Source organism: Equus asinus, chromosome 9, assembly GCF_041296235.1.
Source record: "Equus asinus isolate D_3611 breed Donkey chromosome 9, EquAss-T2T_v2, whole genome shotgun sequence".
In the NCBI taxonomy this organism is placed as follows: Eukaryota; Metazoa; Chordata; class Mammalia; order Perissodactyla; family Equidae; genus Equus; species Equus asinus.
Genome location: NC_091798.1, coordinates 30536010 through 30552690, shown reverse-complemented (window position 1 = coordinate 30552690; position 16681 = coordinate 30536010). Strand labels below are relative to the sequence as shown.

Here is a 16681-nt window from a genome sequence, read left to right as displayed (position 1 = left end):
CCAAGAATGGTTGTTGAGCCCCAGGTCCCAAGATCCTAACTCCCCGTCAGGCTAGAAAGATGGCTCTGGGAACACAGGGTTGGGGGTCTGGCCTGAGCGTGGGGGTAGGGGCCAGCCAAGGGAACCCCATTACATTCTCAAGCCACAGTCCACTGGCCCCGATCTGCCCTTGGGCCCCCATCCCCGGGGCTGGGGTCAGACCCAATCAAAACCTTCTTTTGATTTTTCTTTTATTCTTAGCTCTGTTCCAAAAATTACAAACGTGTTTGTTCTCTTCTCCCCATGTCCCCCCTTCAAATTACTCAGCTGCTGCTCCGGCTGCAAGGCCTGGAACAGATTTAGTGCAGCCAAAAGGCTGTCACGAGATGTGTATTTCAGAGGAACTTCCTGAAGAAAGGATAAACAGCCTGACCTGGGATGGGAAAGAGTGCTGGGGGAGGCATCATGTGACAGAATGTGCCTCCTGCCAGAACAGGCCCAGCCGCCGGGGTTTACTAAATGAGGCACTCGGGCCGCACGTAGAAGCAGTGTGGTCCCTGGGCCTGGAGGCTGGTGGGCCCGGACTGTGCATGCTGACCCTCATGTTATAGATCTTAGACATCAGAGAAGGAAGAATCTTGGTCCGTCTGTGTGAGGTGTGCTCTGTGTTACGTCCTGCGTCTGCCTTGGATTGACTGTGTGACCCTGGACACGTCAGTCAATCTCCATGAGACTCAGTTTCCTCAAATGTAAAATGGAGATTAGACTAGTCCCCCCTTGTGGAGGTTATTGTGAGGGTTGCCTGAGGCGGTATTTACTAAGCCTTTGCATTCCTCTCATCAGCCAAATTCCTCGTCCTAGGCCTTTGCACTAGGATTCCCTCTGCCTGGCATCTTCTCTCCTCAGCCCTTTGCCTGGCTGGTGCCTTCTCATCTTTCAAGTCTAAGTTTAAGTATCAGCTGCCCAGAGCAGCCTTCTTTGACCACCCTAAATAGCCTGTAAATCTTCCCACGTTCTTACTCTCCGTCACAGCTTCCTTCTGTCTTCTTCCCAGCCTTTCTCACTCTCTGAAATGATCTTGCTTGTTCCCTTGTTTACCTCTCTTCTCCAATGGAGGGCGGCGGAAAACTCCATGAGGGCAGTCGCTGTCCCAGTCTTGGCATGCTGTGTCACCAATGCCTAGACAACGCCAAGCACAGAGTAGCCATTCAGTACACTTGTTTTAGGGGAAGGAAGGGAGGGAAGAAGAGGGGGAGGAGTTGCCACCATCACCACCATCATCATCATCATCATTGTCATCACCACCATCATCATCGCCATCATCGTAGCAGGAATCATCATAGTACTAGTAATAGTAATAGTGCTTATTATGTGGCAGGCACTATTTTCTAAGCATTTTACATACGTTAACTCATTTAGTCCTAAACAATAACCTTACGAAGTAGGTACTGTTGTTATCCCATTTGGCAGATGAAGAAACTAAGTAACTTGCCTAAGGACCTACAATTGATAAGGGTGGGATCTGGAATTCAACCCCCACTCTGGAGCCCAAGCTCCTAACCACCTCCCTGTGAGTGGAGGAGGCGAGCGAGCCCCCGGAACCTTCAGGGAAACGGCAGCTGTTCTATTACTACTGCGGTTGTCACTGTCGTGGTCAAACCCTGAAGCTTCCAGGCTTTCTACCGCCTGCCTGGGCCGCAGGGTCAGAGGGCCTGGGACCTGCAATGGGATGCTGCCACCAGTGGCATAGACCAGCTTCAGGGCTGTGTCCCTGGGGTTGAATGCAGGAGGCTGTGATGTGGAGCTGCTGTCCTTGCTGGAGGGGACCGGTGTGTCTCAGGTGGACAGCCCTGTGCCTGAGGTCACACGCTGATGAGCAGCAGAGCCCAGCCTGGGACTCCCAGGGTAAGACCTTTTCTATTAGCACCTGCTGCCTGCTTATAAACTTCTGTGATTCTTGGAGTCTGTAATACATTTCTTGGGCCTCTGCTGTCCCAGCATACTGAGAGGATCTGATGGGGAGGATCTGAGAGGGGCTGGCAGGAGGGTGATGGTGATGCAGCCGTGTATGCAGAGCAGCTTTCTACCATGAAGATGGATGAGCCAAAGGCATTGACTAACCGTGTCCCCTCTCTGCCTCTCTGTCCCACCCACACTCCTCTCTTCAGATAATCGACAGTGAGAATGAAGCCCTCCTGGCAGCGCTCACCAAGACCCTGGATGACATCCCTGAAGATGACGTGGGTCTGGCTGCCTTCCCGGCCCTGGACGGTGGAGATGCACCGTCCTGTGCTTCGCCTGCCCCCCTGTCTGTGCCCCCAAGTCCCTCCCTGGAGAAGCCCCCAGCCCCGGCCCCTGAGGTGGACGAGCTCTCGCTGGTGAGAACTTGTTTCCAGCTGAAGTGATGGTGGTGGTCTGGGCTGTGGTCTCTGGCTGTAGGGGTGGTGGGTGCGGGGAGACCAGCTCCAGCCCCTGCAGGGGTCTCCATGTAGCACCGGCCCCGGGGTTCACGGCAAACAGCCTGGACAGGGCATGGGAGGCCTCCCTTTGCCCACCTGTATAACTAGACTAGCCAGAGGCTTCGCCTCTACTCTCTAGGCCTTTGGGATTTCATGGATTGACCTTAACTGTGTGTTAAACCCTTGAAATTAGAGGCAGACATTTTCCTAAAGATTATACATGCACACAGAGTAAAAATTCAAGCAGGAGACATGGACAGTTAAAAGCAAAACCTCCATACCAGTCACATAGTTGCTTTTTCCTTCCCCACACGTAACCATGGTTACTGATCTGTTATTTGACTTTCCTCTTCCACCTTCTTTTATTTTTTTACTACAAAAGGGAGCCTCCATTATCCTCTGCTCTGCACCTTGCTTTTCTCAGTCAACTGTGTGTCTTGGAAACTTCCAGGCAAGCACACGGAGCACTGTTTCATCCTTTGTGTTGGCTGCATAGTGTTCCTTTGTGAGGGTGTACCATCACTTACTTAACCAGCCCCCCGGTTGATGGGCATTTATGTTCTTTCAACTCCTCCCTTGTTCCAGTGCTGTGGTCGCTCTCCTGGTACAGGCCTTTGCATGCGTAAGTGGATAGATTCCTAGAAGTGGAATTCCTGGGTCTACAAGCGCGTGATTTTTCACTTTAGACAGATACCTCCAGACTGCCCTCCAGAGAGGTTCGACTGGTTCTACTCGCACCAGCAAGCTCAGTGCTGTCGGTGTGAGTCTGTGTGGAATGTGGAAACACACACACGGAACCACAGCTTTCTGGGGAGAAGGCCTCAGCTTTTATGAGATTCTCAAAGGGGTGTAGACCTCAAAAGTGGCTGGAACAGTTGCTCTTGACTCAGGCTGAGGGTGCCAGAAGCCAAGATGTCATGAGGTGTGAAGTCCATCTTCACACGACCTGTCTTGGGCTCCTCACCTTGGTTCTGTAGCTCCTAGGGGTTGATAAGACTCAGCTGGAGAATCAGAGTCTGTCGGAGCTGGGAGGGCTCTGAGGGGTCTTGGGTTGTGGAGAGCTTGAGCTGCAAAGGCCCTTGGTGATCATCAAGCCCAACTCTGGGGAAACTGAGGCCCAGAGTGGGGAGGGCCTCTCCCATGGTCACACAGTAAGTTGGTGTGCCTGTGAAGACTAGAACCCGGGTGTTCTCACTCCTTGGCCAGGACCCCTTTCCTTCTTTCCCGCTGCCTTCAGGTTCCCCAAAGCATTGTGAAATGACTAGTAAGCTCCTACTGTGTGCTGGGCACAAGAGGGTGTTCAGTCCCACATTGTGGCTCCTGCTGATAGGGGTCCTGCTTCCTTCCAGACTGGAATCAGACCACCTGGGTTTGAATCCCAGTTCCAACAATTAATGCTTTTGCGTCCCTTGGGCGCCTAACCTCTCTGACTCCACTTCTGGGTCTACAAGGCAGGGTTAGTAGCGGTGCCCGTCTCAAAGGCTGTTAGGAGGAGTATGGCAGGTAATACATGTGAAGCACTTATACTGTGTCTGGCACATACAAGTTGCTCAATAAATGCTATCTAAGTCAGAGTTCTGACACGACCATTAGCGGTAGTTACAAGAGGAGTTCTCTGCCATTTCTGTACGCGGCTCTGGAGCGGGATCAAACCTCTGAGAGGCAGAGAGCGACCCCTGCTGGTTCCTCGGTTTATTTGCTTGTTGTTAGTAACAGGTGTTATTGAGCACCTCCGTTAACAGGTGCTGTGCTGGGCACACAGAAAGGGCAGTCACGGTCTAGACTCCCAGCATACTGACAGACCTCTAGAAAGGCCCTGCGAAGTTATCGAGACACCTGGTTCTTAACCTGGAGTTGTGGATCCCAGAGAGTCCACCAATAGACTGATGGGGACCCAAGGACCTCTCTGCATCTGTGCGTGAGGTCAGCAGCTTCTCTCATATTCTTAGAGGGACTCCTGAGTCAAAAAATGTTCAGATCCAGTCATTTAGTCCACTTGCCCCCATTATAGCAATGGAGAAACCAAGGCCCAGAGAGGGAGAGGACTCACCCAAGGTCTCGGTGAGATGGACCTGAGCTGGGTTAGAACCAGGTCCCTTCCCTCCAGCCCAGGGATCTTTTCCTGTCCACGCCAGAGAATCACAGACATACGCCTGTTGGTGTGGGGTGGTGGGGATCCTCCAGCCCCTACTGGAGTGTGGAGTGACCTTTTCTCTGGTTCCGGGGCCTTTGGCACTCGTTGCTGGGGTGACCTGGTGAGCGTGTCCTCCAAGGAAACACTTAGTGCTGTAGCAGAAGCCCTTCATGCTTCCCGACTTGTCCTCAGCCCCGGCTGTGGTCGGATCCCTGGTGGAACTTCTGGGCGCTCTCAGCTCCCTGCTGTCTTGGCTGGGAGACGTTGTGCACCTTACCCACTGGGTGCGAAGTGTAAACAGTCTCAGCGATTTTTATAGAAAAATTAGAACAGCCAGACAACCTTAAGCGTAGCATGCGTCCACTTGTGTAAAAACAGTTGGGTGGGTTGGAGGTGATATGTGCGTACATGTTGTTGTATGATCGAATCCCCCTCGTCGTAGGGTCACATGAAGGTGGTTAATAATAGTTGCCTCTGGGAGGGAGAAAGGGGACCTCGGGCAGAAGGGAAACTGGCTTCTACTTGTCCACCTGTTAGTATTGTGGTGTATATTTTTTTCACCATTTACAAGTATTACTTGTTTAAGAAATTAATTTTTTTAAAAGAAATATGAATAAGCCAAAAAACCAAAAGAGAAATCCGCTGGAATCCCACACTGAAGGATCACTGTGGTGTTCTCCCAGATTGTGTGTGTGTGTGTGTGTGTGTGTGTGTGTGTGTGTACTCCAGGTGTATGCAGAGTGCCCCAATAAAGTGTATACATCCTATTTTAACAGTAGAGTAGACAGACATTACCCGAGATCTGTTTGGGTTTCTCAAAGTCATAGATATTCTTCTTGGATTATCAACTCTGAAAGGATTGACATTTTTTTGGCATTCTTCTGTGTGTTTGGGATTGTTTGACAATCTGCTTCTGTACTGCCCATGTTGGGAACATATTCGAGGTCATTAACGCCGTGGTCCTGTGATGACCCGGGGTCGGGGAGTGGTCAATCCTGGGGGGCGAGCTCTGGGCTTGGGCCTCTCTCTGCCGTGCCCTTCTCCATGTCCTCCAGCTGCAGCTCAGCCTCGGCCCCTCTCCCCTCTGCTTCTCCTGCAGCTGCAGAAGCTCCTCCTGGCCACATCCTCCCCGACATCAAGCTCCGACATCCAGAAAGAAGGGACCGCCTGGCGCCAGGCGGGCCTCAGGTCCAGAAGTCAGAGGCCTTGTGTCAAGGTATTTCTGCACATGCCCCAAAACCCTCCCAGGCCCCCAGCTGGCCTCTGGGGCATGCCAGCCTCAGCTCTTGCTAGGGGGTGTCAAATGCAGTCAACTCCCAGTTTCCCTCCTTGCTCCTCACACAGCCTTGCAGCTGGTGTGCTGGGCACTTCTTGAGACCCAGGCCAGTTCAGGGTTCTAGAAAGAGCACGGGACTTTCTCACACACTTCGGTGTTGCAGGCACTGTGTTAGACGATGAGTGAGAGCAGGGACAGGGAAGATGTGGCTACCCTCAGGGGCTCCTTCTAATGGGGTGACAGCGAAACGTAAGATCCTCACCTGTTGTGGAGACCACAGGCAGGAGCTTGGGTTTCTTTTGAGGGAAGCCATCAGAGAGTTGAAAGCTCCATCATGAACACCCAGGAGTGAAGTATGTCCCTTTTCCTCCTTGGGCTGCATCTTCTGAGACTTCTAGGAGAGGCTTAATAGGTGATTTCCCAGCGTTCCTGTTACTCAAAGCCTGCACCAACCCTTGCCATCTTGTCCCTGGGCACTTCTGCAGGGGGCTGTTCATACCATCCCACACCCTCTGGGCAGAAGCGGGATGGCATCTGTCTCAGAGAGTAGCTCAGTGTAGGAGCCTCTCGCCTGCCTGGGCTCCCCTGGGGGGTGGCCCTTGTCCCTGTGTCCCTTCCCTATTTGTTCTGGCTGACCTCCCAAAACAAAGGTCCCCCCCTCATGCTCCATTCTGTCAGGGGGCAGCAGCTAAGCTCCATTGTAAGCCAGCTCTCTGTCCCCTGGGAGGCTAAGAAGCCCCAGGGAACTGAGACACACCTGACAGCCATTCTAGTCCCAGCAAAGAGACCATTGCACTGGGAGGAAAGGCCCTGTGTGGACAAGTGGTGACAGAGAAGGCTGGAGAGAGTGGTCACCTGGGGCCAGATTGCAGAGGGCCCCAAATACCTCGCCAAGGGGCCTCCCTTTTATCCTATGGGCACTGGGAAGCTGCTGAATTTTTCTATTCCTTATTTTTTTTTAACAGCTTTATGGAGGTGCCACTTGCATATCCTAAAAGGCACCTGTTTTAAAGGTCCAATTCAATGATTTTTAGTAAATTGACACAGCTGTGCGGCTATGACCACAATCCAGTTTTAGAATATTTCCAGCATCCCAGAAGGATCCCCATGCCCCCACTTACAGTTAATCCCTGTGCCCACACCCAGCCCCACGCAACCACTAATGTACTTCCTGGCGTGACTGCTGGAGGCTGGAGTTCAGGGGACAGGATGGGTGGGGCGGGGCTGTGGCAGCGAATCTGGAAGGGGTGAAATCCTTGCTGGGCACTCTGTTAGGAGGCTGGTCATTCCTTCGTTCCATCACCCAAGCACTGCCAGGTGCCAGGCTCTGTGCTGGCAGCTGGGGATAAAGTGGATGAAACCTGGCAGGTCCAACGATCCAGGTGAGACACACTGGGCCTGGCCAGTGGCTGCAGGGGTGGGGCTGAGGGCAGGAGCAGTATGGGCCTGCCCCCTCACTCTGGCCTCTTTCCCTCTCTAGATGGACAGCACCCAAGACAAGAAGGGCCCCATGACTCAGTCTCAGAGCCGGAGTTGCACGGAACTGCATAAGCACCTCACCTCGCTGCCATCCTGCCCCCAGGCTACAGCCCGCTCCTCAGACATGAGCCTGCAGCCGCCATGCCCCCTTAGTCCCCGGCTCCCTGCCAAGGAGGATGAGGAGCTGGGTGAGGACTGCCCGAGCCTCCAGGCAGCTCCAGCCTCTCCCCGGGACTACTCAGCGCCAGGCAGAGCAGGCCCTGGTGCCCAGGTCTCCCAGGAGGACATGCAGGCGATGGTGCAGCTCATTCGCTACATGCACACCTACTGTCTCCCTCAGAGGAAGCTGCCCCCACAGGCCTCAGAGCCAGCCCCGCAGCCCTGCAGCAGCCCCTCCAAGCAGATCAGACCCCGGCCCCTGTCCCAGCACCCTTCCAAAGCCGCTTGGGCTGAGTTCTCCATCCTGAGGGAACTTCTGTCTCAAGATGTCCTCTGTGATGTCAGCAAACCCTACCGGCTGGCCACGCCTGTCTACGCCTCCCTCACGCCCAGGCCCAGGCCCAGGCCCAAAGACAGCCAGGCCTCCCCTGGCCACCAATCCCCCGTGGAGGAGGTGAGGGTCGCACCTTCTCCCAAGAGCACCGGGCCCAGACCCAGCCTGCGCCCACTGCGCCTGCAGGTGAAAGGGCACGTCAGCCGGTCGGCCAGGCTGCGGCAGGAGGAGGAAGATGAGGAGGAAGGAGAGGAGGAGGAGGAGGAAGAAGAAAAAGCAGAAGAGGAGGAGGATGAGGAGGACGAAGAGGAGTGGGGCCGGAAAAGGCCCGGCCGAGGCCTGCCGTGGACCACGCTGGGGAAGAAGCTGGAGAGCTCGGTGTGCCCCGTGCGGCGCTCCAGGAGACTCAACCCCGAGCTGGGACCCTGGCTGACGTTCACCGACGAGTCTGAGTCGCTGGTGCCTGGGGAGCCCCAAGGAGCTCTGCCCTCACTGCGCTTGGCTCCTGGGGCCTACGACATGGAGCGGGAGCTGGGCAGCCCCACGGACGAGGACAGTGGACAAAACCAGCAGCTCCTACGGGGACCCCAGATTACAGCTCTGGAGAGCCCCTGTGAGAGTGGGTGTGGGGACACGGATGAGGACCCCAGCTGCCCGCGGCTCTCTTCCAGAGGTAGTTGGAGTCGGTGGTCTGCAAGAGGGGGGGCAGGGATGGGGTGTGGCATATCCCCCTGCGCTGTTGGGCAAGTCCCTTCCCCTCTCTGGCTCTCAACTTCCCCCTCCCGTACACTGGGCTAGCTGGGCAGATCTTCAAGAATTACCCACACATCTCTGAGTTTTTCATCACGCCTGGGTCAGACGCTACTTAAACGAGGAATGAGATGCCTGCCTTCATGGGGCTTGTGTTTCACGGGGGGAGACAGGCAATCAAAAAGTAAATAAGAAAAGAAGATCATTGCAAATTGTGAAAGGTGCCCTAGAGACATCCTGGGCGATGATGTAACCGAAGGTGTGAGTATATTAAGCTCCACAGTGAAGTTGAATTGTAAATGGTGACAACAGGGGTGATGGTAATGCCACAGTTATCTGTTGTGTGCCTGGGCCAGCCCTGGTCTAAGACTTAACACAGATTACCCCTCATAGGAATCCTGTGGGGTAGGTACTGTTATAATCCCCATTTTAAGACACAGAGATGGGAGTCACAGAGATACGTAGTCATCAGTTCAGCTGGGCAGTCCTGCGTCCATCCCAGGCAGAGCCCACAGCACTGGTCTTGGGAGCTGGGAGCTCTGTGCCACCGTGCTACACCATTTGGCCAGAAGGGGTCGCCCTTGGTACCCATCTGCTGTTTCTGCAAAATCATCTCGATCCAACCAGCCATTAATGTTGCTGAGACCCCGGGAATGAAGGTGGATTCCGGTTGTTGCTGCCCTTCCCTAAAAATGGCAGGGGCTTTTGGGTCATGTGCCTGAAGGGAGCTGTGCTTGATACTACTGAAGTTCGGGGTCTCCTAAACATCCATTAATGATGCCATGTTGGGGAATCTTATTTTTTTCTTTTTTGTCTTTTCAGACTCTCCCAGGTGCCTCATGCTGGCCTTGTCACAAAGGTAGATTTTTGGAATTATTGGTTTATTATTCCATGAGACTTTGTCCTGTTGGGTGTGTACATTGGGGTGGGCAGCTGGGGATCTCTGGGTGGTTCATCAGTCCCTGAGCCTGGCCCTGTCCCCATGCCCCTACCCTGATGGCCATGTGGGGCCCTCAGGAGCTAAGTTCCCTTGGGAGGGAGTTTGTTTGTAGAAGCTGGTCTCTGCAGGCCCTGGGGAGAGATGGGGAATCAAGACCTCAGGCCATTTCATAGGCTGTCCTGTCCAGGACCCAGGAAAGAGTTCATTTCTCCATGGGGAAAAAGCTGATAATGCTGTGTGGCTTTGGGAAAGTCTCTTGCCCGCTCTGGGCCTCAGGAGCTCCATCTGTAAAATAAGGAGGTTGATGATGCTTGTCCTCCCCTCACCCTCCAGCAGATCTTTCTCACATCTCCCAGGAGAGCTATGCAGCTTTGAATTCCTCTGACAGCCAGGGTTGGGGTTCCCAGCAAGTTGTTCCCAGGCCTCACTTTGTGAGCAGCAGGACCAGGGTCTGTCACTGTGTCCCCTTGCCCTCCTTGTGTCCTCTGGGAGGTGGGGCCTGCTGCTGACGGGCCTCTTGTCTTTCTGTCCTCCCTGCCCCCACCAGTGACCCTCCTTTCGACAAGAAGAGTTTTGAGCAGAACCTGACGGTGGAGCTCTGTGGCACAGCAGGTGAGCCGGGCGCTCAGCTGGTGGGGTGCCCTCGGCAGAGCTGGCAAGAGCCCCAGCAACAGGTCCCCCACACTGAGCAGCCCCTGGCCAGTGAGGGGGTACCCCATGGAGCCCTCCCTGCTGCCACTGCCCAGGCTGCACCGGGTCTTGAGATGCATAATGAGGGCGTTATAAGGAGGAGGGTCAGGGCCTGGGCTCAGCCATTCGGCTGCCAGCAACCAGCACATGAGCTGATGGGAAGAGAAAGAGACGCACATCTTCCCCCAAAGGAGTCCGCAGTCCCCTGTGGGCGGCAGACTCATACCATGGCAAGTACTGTTCGTTATGTGCTAGTTCCAGAGAATGTGCAAGAGCTCCGGAGCACTGAGGAAGGGGCAGGCAGGGTGGGAGTGTGGCCTGGGAAGGTTCGCAGGGCACCCAAGGCAGGGCCACTTGCAGGGTGAGTAGAAGCTGGAGAGACGGGGAAGGGCAGGGCGTCCCTGGCAGCAGAATCGGCAGGAGTAAATGCACGGAGGAGCAAAGGTACAGGTGCATCTGAGGAGACTGTCACCTGGTGCAGGGAGGTGGAAGAACTGGGAGCTCAGGAAAGAGCAATCAGGAAAGGCCGAGAAGAATGCCAGACTGAGGGCTTTGATCTGGATCTTGTAGACTCAGGAACCCCAGGGAGGGAGAGGGCTCAGGCATTTCGCGAGTTCCCTCTGGTGCATGAGGGAGGATGGAGGCCAAGGTCAGGTGCAGGAGCATAAAGGGCATTATGGTGGTCACATCCAGGTGGGAGGTTTTAGCCATGGTGCCTGCCCCCTCTCCACTCTGGGAGACATCTGAGACAGTTGGGAGGGCTTGTTGAGTGACTAGATGTGGAACTGGAAAAGCTATCTCGGATGACCTGGAGGCTTCGGCTAATTGCCAGGCTACAGAAGGGATGGTAAGTGGATTTCATCACATGCCAGCTCCGAAGAATTGAGGATGGGCTGTGTGAGAAGGAGTCCCAGGCCACATCCAGGCTCAGCCAGCAGCGCTGTGATTGATTAGTGATGCCTGCCATCCACTGGGTTGGGGAAGCAGGGGCATGTATGCCACTTCTTTGCCATCCCAAACTAGGGTCTCGGTGTCCCTTGGGGAAGTGATCTGTCTTCACCTTGCATTTCTCCTCTTGCTTGGGTAGGACTCACCCCGCCCACCACGCCTCCGTACAAGCCCACAGAGGAGGACCCCTTCAAACCGGACATCAAGCACAGCCCAGGCAAGGACATGGCTCCCAGCCTCCCCTGCCCCAAGGGCCTCCAGCTTGGGGCCACCACAGGGGCTGCCCACAAGCTGCCAAAGAAGCGCCCCGAGCGGAGTGAGCTCTTGTCGCACCTGCGGCATGCCACAGCCCAGCCAGCCTCCCAGGCTGGTCAGAAGCGCCCCTTCTCCTGTTCCTTTGGAGACCACGACTACTGCCAGGTGCTCAAGCCAGAGGGCGCCCTGCAGAGGAAGGTGCTGAGGTCCTGGGAGCCGTCTGGGGTGCACCTTGAGGACTGGCCCCCGCGAGGTACCCCGCAGGCTGAGGCTCAGGCCTCCGGCAGGGAGGAAGACAGAAGCCGTGATGCCGGCTCCTCCCCGAAGGACAGCATGCTCTTGAGAGACCACGAGATCCGCGCCAGCCTCACCAAGCACTTTGGGCTCCTGGAGACTGCCCTGGAGGACGAAGACCTGGCCTCCTGCAAGAGCCCCGAATACGACACTGTCTTTGAGGACAGCAGCAGCAGCAGTGGCGAGAGCAGCTTCCTCCTGGAAGAGGAGGAGGAGGACGATGAAGATGAGGACTCAGGGGTCAGCCCCCCTTGCTCTGACCACTGCCCCTATCAGAGCCCGCCGGGCAAGGCCAGTCGGCAGCTCTGTTCCCGCAGCCGCTCCAGCTCCGGCTCCTCATCCTGCTGCTCCCGCTCACCCGCCACCCGAAGGACCTTCAGGTACAGATGGGTGGCCTCCAGAGGGACGGTGGGCAGCTGAGGACCCCAGTTGCCAGGGTATCCGGGGAGAGAGGAGCTCTGAACCTGGGGCCGTGTCACCCTGTGTGCCTGTGTCCTGATCAGCGGCTCTGGAGGTGGTCTTCTCAGGGGTTATGGGCAAGTCCTGGAGGCAAGTGAAGCTTGCTGTGTGATGTTAGGAGTGGCCCAATCTCCTGGCCTCAGGGGAGGGAGAAAACCCACTTCCTGGTCATTGGTGGCCTCAGGTCTAAATGAACGTGCCCCTTATTCATCTGTTTTCTGCTTTTCTATTTGTAAAATGGGTAGGTTTTTGTGTAAACGTATATATACTCATACAGTTAATAACCTATGTGACATTTACATGTAAAAGAAAGATTAACATGATTCTAATCTGGGCTCTGGAAAATGCCTGGGTTAAAGCAATGATAAGGTTTCTTCCCATTTCTCAATCCTGCTGAGTGACCTCCAGCAGCCAGCCATCCCCTGGGATCTCCTTTCCACAGGGATGATGTGTCGTGAGCCTGTTTGCTCAGACCATCTTGGCTCACTGAGCCAGACTGCAAGAAGGAGCTAGTCCAAAAGTCCTCGGGGAGCGGGAGCAGAAAGGATGGAGGTTTGGCTTGTTTTGGTGGAGACAGGTTGCTTCTCTGCCTGATCACAGCAGCACCTGCCTCTTGCTAGGAGAGTCCTGACGAGGGTTGGTGCAGGTCCCAAATCTTATGCCTGCGATGCACCCAAGTGACCACTAGATGGTGCTCCTGGGCCTAGCACAGTGCTACAGTCACCTGGATGGCCTGTTACCAGCCAACGGCTGGGCCCCACCTGCTGAGGATCTGATTCTTTAGGTCTAGAGGTGGTGGTGGAGAATTTGCATTTCTAACAAGTTCCCATTTGATGATGATGTCGCTGGAGTGCCATACTCTGAGAACCAGAATTCAGGCAATAGAAAGGTAGCTTTTCCAAGGAAACTTCAGCTTTATATTTACACCAACAGCTCCTACCTGTTTGGAAACCTGATTAGAGCAAAAGCTCCTGTCCCCATTAAAATGTGCAAAGAGGGGCCGGCCCCGTGGCCGAGTGGTTAAGTTCGCGTGCTCTGCTTTGGCGGCCCAGGGTTTCACCAGTTCGAATCCTGGGTGTGGACATGGCACCGCTCATCAAGCCATGCTGAGGCAGCATCCCACATGCCGCAACTAGAAGGACCCACAACTAAAAATACACAACTATGTACCAGGAGGCTTTGGGGAAGAAAAAGGAAAAATAAAATCTTAAAAAAAAAAAAACGTGCAAATACATCTAACTGAATGTTCAGTTTTAGGGGGTTTGTGGACACCCCAGAACCTAATGTTAAGAAGCCCTGAACTGTCTGTGACTCAAAGTGAGTTCCCCAGTGACTTCTCTAAAAGCCGTTCCTTCTCTATATAAGGCAGGTCTTCCATCAGACCTCTCCGAGCCCTCTTTTCGGCTCCATTCTGTTCCCAGGGGTCACTGTGAGCTAGATGGCTCGGTGTCCCCCTTCGACAGTTTTCTCTGCAGTGCCTGCTCAGAAGATCCTAAGGCTCTCTTCCTGTTGAGGCGCGTGCCCTGCCTCCTTCCCCTCCTGACCAGCGCTGGGGTGTTGGGGTGGGCATGCACTTGCTGCGAATATTTGGGAGCCTCTCTAGAAACCCCCATAGGTTCTCCTTTTCCTCTTCCTGCTTTTGGGCCAATTCAGGGCTGGCTTTCCCTGCTCCCTGGAGAAAGTTAATTGGTCAACTCAGGTCCTGCTCAGCTGCCTGGTGGGGCTCAGCACCTCGTCCACCAGGCATCAGCCTTGTCCAGACTCACACTTCTTCACCTGTGCTTCTGCTACCAAACATCGGGCAACAGGTGGGGTTTTGAGTGGGTTTAACGACATAAACCTCAAACCCCACGGTACCTTCCAGTCACTCTCAGCTCAGGAAACTAGCCTTTCTGTTGCAAATGGATGATGATACTATGGTTGTATAGCCCTTATATTCGCAAGTCGCATCCCCTTCTCTCACCCTATTTGAGCTCCAGAGATGCCCTTGGAGGGTGTGTCTGCTTCTTTATCCCCATTTTATAGATGAGGAAGCTGAGGCTCAAAGAGGTTCAAGAGGAAAGCATAGCGAGCAGTGATTGAGCAGTTCCTGGGCTGAGCACTCCTGTGCATTTTCTGATTTGATGCTCACCAATGGGCGAGGAGGCGGCTACAATGGATTCTCCCTATTTGACAGAAGACCTGAAGCTGAGAGGGTTTGAGGAACTGGCCCAGGGTCACCCAGCAGGGAGGTGGTAGAGCCAGGATCCCAGTGCAGGCTGTCGGACTCAAGGTCTCACACTCTTGTCCTCTGAGCTGTCTTCCCAAGGAGGCAGACGGTGCGTGGCTGAGCCGGACTCGCCCACGCCTCCCACGCTGTGCTCCTTGCACTGCAGCCGCCGGGCGCTGGCGCTCCGGGGAGAGGGCGGTGTGCAGACAGGCAGGAAGGCGCAGGCATGCAGCTCCCGGGAGCCTCCTTGGCTTGCGTATCCAGACGGATTCACCTGTTAGCCACACCGGACGTGGGGGCCACGATGCCAGGGGTTGCTTCTTTGCCAGGCACCAACCCCTGGGGAGCGCTGGGTCTAGGATCAGCAGACTTCCCTCTAGCTCTGGCTTCCCCACCTTCTAGCTTTAGGCGAATCCCATATTGAACCTGAGCCTCAGGGTTTTCATCTGGAAAATGGAGCAACATCAGACCTCATAGGTTTGGTTTTTTTCATCAGATCAAATACGATGATGAAGTGAAAGGGTCTTTCTACCCCTAATGGTGTAAGAGAGCAAGGTTCAGAGGGTTGTGATGAGCAACGCGGTGGTTCCCAGCGATCTGGTCCCAGAAGCTGGCAGGGAGGCGTGTGTCAGAGTGTTCAGACCCACACACAGCCCTGGCTGTCGAGGCCGAGGGGGCAGGCTGGGCTTCTGCAGGAGGGAGATCTCCTAGTCCTGCCCTCGTGAACCAGTCCTAAAGGAGCATCCCTTGCCTCCTGGAGCCTCCCCGCCCCCCGCCCGGCCTGGTCCCTCCCGAGAGTGAGTGCCTCTGCTTTGCTTGTTCACTGACAGATGTGAGAGCAGAGGGCCGTGTTCAGACGGAACGCCAAGCGTCCGGCATGCCAGGAAGCAGCGGGAAAAGGCCATTGTAAGTGACCTGGGGCCCGGGAGCCCAGAGCGATGGGGATGAGCAGGGGCGTCAGGAAGTGCTGGGCTGTGTAGACCTGAAGTCCTTTGAGGCCGGTGGTGGCCTGCAGAAGAGAATCATGTTTCTCTCATTTAAGAAAGCTCAAGGGTCACCAAAGGGCATCTAAGGTGGCACCGTGCAAAGTGTGGCCGAGGGCCTGGCCGTGTGGCCTGCAGTCGGTGGTGGTTGAGGCTTCCGCATCAGGGGCTCGGCAGGGCTGAGAGGGCAGGCTGTGGGGGAGGAGGGAGCAGGACCACCAGGCAACAAACCGCCCTGCCACCACCTTCTGTGTGACCTTGGACAGGTCCCCCAGCTTCCCTGAGCCTTGGTTTACTCGTCTGTACAAAAGGGAGTTGGACCTTGAGCTTCCTGAGGGTCCGCCAGCTTGACCAGGCCTAAGGGACCAAGAGAGCCCGTCCCTTGCTCCTCACCCACCTCCCTGCTCCTCCCCAGAGTTAGTCCACAGGCCCAGGCCATCCTGATGATCCTGCTGCAAAGCACCCCACAGGGAAGATTCCTCAGGAAGCTGCAGTGGGGGGCTGGAGCTAGCCCCTTCATGCACTAGGAAGGAAGGAAGGGAAACTAAGAAAGTACAGAAAACCAGACTCCACTTAATTGCTTTCCCCCTGACGGGTGCTTCAGGGTGGGGGGACACATGAGGTATGCATACCCCAGAGGTACACAGCTGTCGGCAAGCAGGTACCTAAAACCACAGGCCGTGGCTGAGTGTCTTCTTGGAATCCATGTGTGACCGTTCAGGAGTTGTGACATGCCTGGCAGTGTCCCAGGCCCTGGACAACAACCGTGAACCAGACATACGAGGTCCCCACTCCCATGGTGGGGACAGAAAGGGGAAAAAGACAACAGACTCATAAACAAGGAATAACAGTATAATTACAGATTGGGAAAGTGCTCTGAAATTAATCACGTCACGACTGAAACAGTTGAAATAAACAGTCGTGTTTTGACTGTTGGGAAGGATGTATTTACATGGTGGTCTGGGAGGGGCATCTTCAAAGACCTGGGCCCCGAGGGGTGAAAAGGAGCCAACCAAGCAAAGATTCGGGGAGAACAGTGGAGCGGAGGCAGGAAAGGGCACTGTGAATTCAGGGAGCTGCGAGAAGGTCGCAGAGGGCATTTGTGTATTGAGCTGAACCCGGACGGTCCTAGTGTGGGATGCACAGTTCCTGTGAATGCTGTGGCCCCGAGGCCTGGGCTTTCTTCTTTGCCATCTGGGCTGTGAGAATGAGATGGCTCCAGAATCACTGACTTAACTCGTTCCCAGAGAAAGCCTGTCCAAACCAGAGCCTGTGGGTTTTGCCCGCAGGAGCACGGGTTTCCAGGAACGCGGCTGGAGTTTCTCCAGCAGGT

At 55.0% G+C, this 16681-nt stretch overlaps 1 protein-coding gene across 5 annotated transcripts in view; it reads left to right on the top strand.

Moving 5' to 3' along the window:
- Nucleotides 1-16681, top strand: part of PPARGC1B (PPARG coactivator 1 beta) — a 125692-nt gene that overhangs the window by 97550 nt on the left and 11461 nt on the right. For 3 of the 5 annotated variants that reach the window (XR_006532712.2, XM_070517202.1, XM_014852610.3), the window contains 7 exons: nucleotides 2148-2357; nucleotides 5672-5788; nucleotides 7329-8493; nucleotides 9393-9429; nucleotides 10058-10122; nucleotides 11288-12077; nucleotides 15196-15271. Coding sequence is in view for 3 of the 5 variants with exons in the window: in XM_070517202.1 (XP_070373303.1) it covers nucleotides 2148-2357; nucleotides 5672-5788; nucleotides 7329-8493; nucleotides 9393-9429; nucleotides 10058-10122; nucleotides 11288-12077; nucleotides 15196-15271 (2460 nt within the window). In the remaining 2 variants the exon portion in view is untranslated. The remainder of the gene's footprint in view (nucleotides 1-2147; nucleotides 2358-5671; nucleotides 5789-7328; nucleotides 8494-9392; nucleotides 9430-10057; nucleotides 10123-11287; nucleotides 12078-15195; nucleotides 15272-16681) is intronic. The other 2 variants (XR_011505759.1, XM_044777842.2) reach the window with 1 other exon arrangement.